The sequence below is a fragment of the Larimichthys crocea genome, chromosome XXIII, assembly GCF_000972845.2.
Source record: "Larimichthys crocea isolate SSNF chromosome XXIII, L_crocea_2.0, whole genome shotgun sequence".
NCBI lineage: Eukaryota > Metazoa > Chordata > Actinopteri > Sciaenidae > Larimichthys > Larimichthys crocea.
The window spans coordinates 15,618,850-15,623,746 of NC_040033.1; the positions used below are offsets into that span (position 1 = coordinate 15,618,850).

The following is a 4,897-nucleotide window of genomic DNA, read 5'->3' on the forward strand; positions in this document are numbered from 1 at the left end:
AAGGATTTTCTTCTTCTTCTTCTTCTTCTTCTTTTTTCCCTGAGTGCACAGTGCACAAACTTTGCTCTTTTTTTTTTATCGAGCTCTTTCACAGCAATGTCAGGGGCTAGGCCCAACCCCAAAGGCCTAATTAGATTAATGGAAGAGATGGAGAGGATCTAATGACCTATCTCCCTGCATCGCCGGACAGCGGAAAGATGGAGAGGCTTGAAAAAGTGCATCGCCACTGCTTCCTCCTCCACTCATCCTCTCCTCTCTTCTGCCCCAGACAAGTCAATGGTCCTTGAGAACACTCGGAGATACATTACACGAAGCCCACAGCTGAGTCAGGCCCCGTCTGCATCATCACTGTGGCATTTCGTTGGTCGTTCCCCAGCGTGACAAGAGGCATGGAACAGCAGAATATGGGCTGTGTGGGTGGGCGATAGTGGTGCAATTTTATTCTTAACGACAAGCGAGCGCATGAGTGTCTAACTGAGATAAGGGCTAAATGAAAACAGCAAAATATGCAAAGATAATGAAAATGACAATGGAGAGATTTATGAGCGTAAATAACCATGCTTACAGCCTCCCCCTATGTGTATCATGCTGATTATGTCACCTTAATGTGTTCATAATGTGGAGTCTACGTAGTGTGAATTACTGATATGTACTAGTACATTACTACAAAGAGAAAACATGTATGACAACTTTTCAGATCTAGCTGAACATGGAGTCACCTTGCAGAGCTTTTTATATAGCGTACATAATCGTATGTAGTCAAGGAGTGGGCCCCTATTCAGTTTGTATCTTGTGCCACAAGCATGTGCACAAGATGTATGTGCAAGGCCATGCGGATGGCACGACTAGTTTGGATGGTTTCACACAGTGGGGAGCCATATCTTATATTTTTTAAAAATGATTTGCCGTAAAATATAAATGTGTCTATAAGAAAATTGTATCGATTATTAATACAACTTAATAAAGATACGTTTTGTCAGTCAATCATATTTGACCTCTAAGAGGGAATGTGCTTTTATTGTTAAATATTGACAAGTTCCTCCAAGGACAGCTGTTTCTAGAGCTGAGGAAAATTGTTGTCGGTAACACCACTTTCGTGACAAAAGAAAATTGTTATTGAATTAAGTCCAATAGGACTTAGATTCACCAATACCAGTGTGCTAAAATAGGTGGGAAAGAAGAGGATTGCAAAGTTTCATCCTTTAGTTAAATGTCGAAGAAAGCCCTGAAAAATTTTGCTAGGTCTCAAGGCTTTAATAAAAATTACTAAATTAAGAAGACCAGCCAGGGTACTTAACTACATTTTGGAATACAACGTGAAACTAATTTATTTTTTGTTTGTTTATTTCACTATAATTAAACAATCTTGTATGTGGCGTCATATATTCAACAAGATGTGGGTTGAGCAATGGTCCCGACATAAGTATAGTGGAAACCTTTTTACTGACTACAAGCGCTATAACTATAAGTTCAAGTTTCAGATTTATTTGTCATGTGTAACACAGCAAAAGCAAAAAACAGTTGCTCATACTCCAGAAGGTTAAAGTAGTCAGTGTGTATTCACACACATGTATTATGTATCCATGATTATTTTAGTCCAGCTTTAGTGGTCACCTATAAGCCTCTCGAGATCTTATATGAGATGGTCATGGACTTAGAGGTTACTAATAATGGTGGGGGCTTTTCTTTGTGCAAGGGTATTAGTGCTGCTAAAAGCAGTCATAGCAGGGGGACCTTTCAGCTCCTTAGGAGTCACTACATAGTAAGCTGTAGACGGCAAAGCAGCCTTTAGCACCTTTAGGTTTCTAGACATGTTTGGCAAGTTTAAGGGCCTCTTGAGTGGCCCACAGATGCCAGCTACTTCTGGGACCACCAGCGCAACCACTGATCCAGCTCCTGCTCCTGGTCCAGCTCCTGGTCCAGCTCCTGCTAAGGTAAGACTTGTTTGAAGCTAGAAAACAGTGTGTTGTATATTCACAGCTGTAAAATATTGTTATTACTATCTATCTAATGTCCTAAAGGGTATTAGATTTTCCTGTCATGCTCTTACAAGCTTTCAATAGCTTCATATTGTTCAACACGTGCCAGTAACAGCAGAATCCAAGTCCCAAATCAAGCATGACCACAGAAACAATTATATATCCCATCCAGCCTGTGATACAGCAAGTTTGGTTACATTTGTTTCTCCTGGGATCACAGCAGCGGCTTCTTATCGGCTCCCCCATCCATTCAATTTGCTCAGTACTCCTGCCAACAAAGAATCAAATGAAATTGTTTCATTACACGGACTTTATTGAAATCACTCATTACCCAACAGGCACTTTTGAATTCTATTCATCTCAAATGCAGTCTGTTTTTTAAAAGGCAAACAAGTCATTTGTCAAAGGCTAAATTCACTGTTCTGTTCACACAAAAAAAGCTCTCTAAATTAAAATGTCTCTCTAATGACCATGGTTTGACTAATGAAGCAGAGCATCTGACTTTGTGAAATGTTGATTTGTGGTGTAGGATGAGAAGCCAGCCGATAAGGAGAATGAGGCCAAGACAGCGGACAAACCGCAGGGTAAGCCATCACTCACTTGTTACTAAATTACTGGATGTCCTTTTTTGTTCTGCGTCGTGTCAGACAGGCTGACGTTAAAACAGTATCCCAGGCTGTTCGGGGTCTTACGGGGAGTTCAGGAATACGTTGTAAGTTTCACGTGGAGCTTTAAAAAGGCTGTAATCAGCTTTGTGTGTGGAGATATTGATAAAGAAGAAAATCATATCATTACGTCAACAAAGAGGCACACAAATGGCACACATTGACTTGTGTCATTTGTTGACAGCTTATCAATATGAACATTTCAGCCCTGGTCAGCTCGTCCTCACCTTATTGTCTTGGTCCAAACTTAATTGTCCCTGCAGTCTGAGGTCTATAAGATAAATTGAATTTCAGCAGCTTGTTGATTGTGGGGCTCTTTGTTCAGACACCTGTCCTGCAGCAAACTCAATGGGTAAGTCATTCGTTTAGGTCCTGTCCCCCAGTGCAGCTGATTATACCCTCAGAAAACTCCTGAACTATCCTCCAGTTGTAACATCAATGGTCTTATGGACATTATGAATCACAGTCATAACTTCTGTTCAGTCTATACACACTTTGTATTTTATTTAAACAATGCAGCTCAGATAGATTCTTGAACATTACCATATTATAATTCCTTTTAAAGTTATTCATATTTTATAGCCACATGAGCTACATAGAATCATTTGGTGGGCACTGTTCTTCAAGGAACTTTTAAACCCAAGAACTTTACTCTTGAACTTAAAAAATGCCAAATAGTTCCCTTTTTAACAATATAGGACACTGTTTGTAAGACAACTTCAAATGTAGAGTTACAAAGTGCTTAAAACTTAAAAAGTAGTAATATGTATAATAGTAGTTATTGTATAATGTGTATAATGTGGTTTCTGTCGTTTTTGTGGGAGTTGTAGTCTTTGCATGCATTACAAAGATCATGTCTACATGAGATGTAAAGATTAATTAACATTGTTCCCCCTTTTAAAATCAAATCTAGCAACAGCCCCTGCCCCTGCTCCGGCCCCTGCTCCGGCCCCTGTTCCAGCTCCAGCTCCTACATCAGCCCCAGCTAACCCTGACCAAGCTGAACCTGAAGGGTAGGGCAGCACCCTAGCCACTTGTGTTTCATTGTTTAAGCAACAATCACAATGACATAAATCCCACTTTAGCTTAGCAGAAACAACGTCTGCCAAAACACTTACAACACAAACCAGTATCAAAATAATCACCCAATGGACACTGGAATCAGTGGTAATCAGTAATCAGATTCCCTGGCAAGATGGCAGAGAGACCTAAGAGATGAGTGCAGCATGTGTGAGATCTTTATCCCTCGGCACAAGATGCATAAACAGAGGGATGACCTGAAAGTGGATTAAAAGCTTTCAGCTTTGTAGTTTTAAGAAGCTCACTAGCTTCTGGCCCCTGACAATAAAAGCCATGGAGGCGACAGGTAAACACGGATTCTGCTGATCCTTACACTTGTAAACATGTTACCTTTTACATGGGGAGACGTGTTGCAAATGGTTCATCAGTGGATAATGAAGTGTGTTAAGTGAGTGTTGGTGAGAGCTACAGTAGGTGTGTCAGCCATCAGGTTGAGTGATGTGTGGAAAAAATAGCCTATTTGTGTAAGGGCTCAAAGGTGACACAAAATACACATCAGGCTAGACTGGTATGGCCTCATTACTGACAGGTTATAAAAGGATTTCATGCACCTTGATGGTCCTAATGCAGTGTTTGATATTTGTACTGACAAATCTTTAGCATAACTTGATTACAGATGTCAGAATGCCAGGTTCAACCATTCTGACATTCAGTCAGTTGGTGTTGCTGTGAATTTTCCCAAACAAACTGCCCCAACAGTGAACCTGACTGTTACTCCAACTGCATAAATAGCTGATTAAGATGTTACGTATACTGTTACAATCAGCACTCTGGACCAACAACACTTTAAATAAATAATTACCTTCATTGACATCCATTAGATGACATTGTTTGTACACGTTGTGACACTGTATGTCCACCTAAGGGCAGGATGGACGCCTTCCAGATTTGGGAATATTATTTTTGGGGTATCTGAGTCAGACATTTATTTTGAAAACCTAATGTTTTTATATAACTTATACAGACAGTTGTTTTGCCACAAATTAGTTCTCTCTGGCTCTTCCTATCAGTCAAATGTCATGCTGGACTTAGTCCACTAGGAGGAGACATGTGAGCACACAGACGTCACCTTGTTCTGTCTGACTGAGGCTGAAGTTGCCTGCGTGTGTCAGCTCAGCGTTTCCACTTGAAATGTCATTTCACAGTCATTATTATTTATATGACATTACAAAT

The 4,897-nt window shown here is 40.2% G+C and overlaps 1 protein-coding gene across 1 annotated transcript in view; it reads left to right on the forward strand.

The window, feature by feature from the left end:
• Nucleotides 1-1,811: 1,811 nt before the first annotated feature.
• Nucleotides 1,812-4,897, forward strand: part of LOC104918179 (cyclic nucleotide-gated cation channel beta-3-like) — an 11,144-nt gene continuing 8,058 nt past the window's right edge. Inside the window, exons 1-4 of the mRNA XM_027274420.1 lie at nt 1,812-1,934; nt 2,509-2,563; nt 2,627-2,691; nt 3,558-3,657. Of these exons, the coding sequence (XP_027130221.1) occupies nt 1,812-1,934; nt 2,509-2,563; nt 2,627-2,691; nt 3,558-3,657 (343 nt within the window). The remainder of the gene's footprint in view (nt 1,935-2,508; nt 2,564-2,626; nt 2,692-3,557; nt 3,658-4,897) is intronic.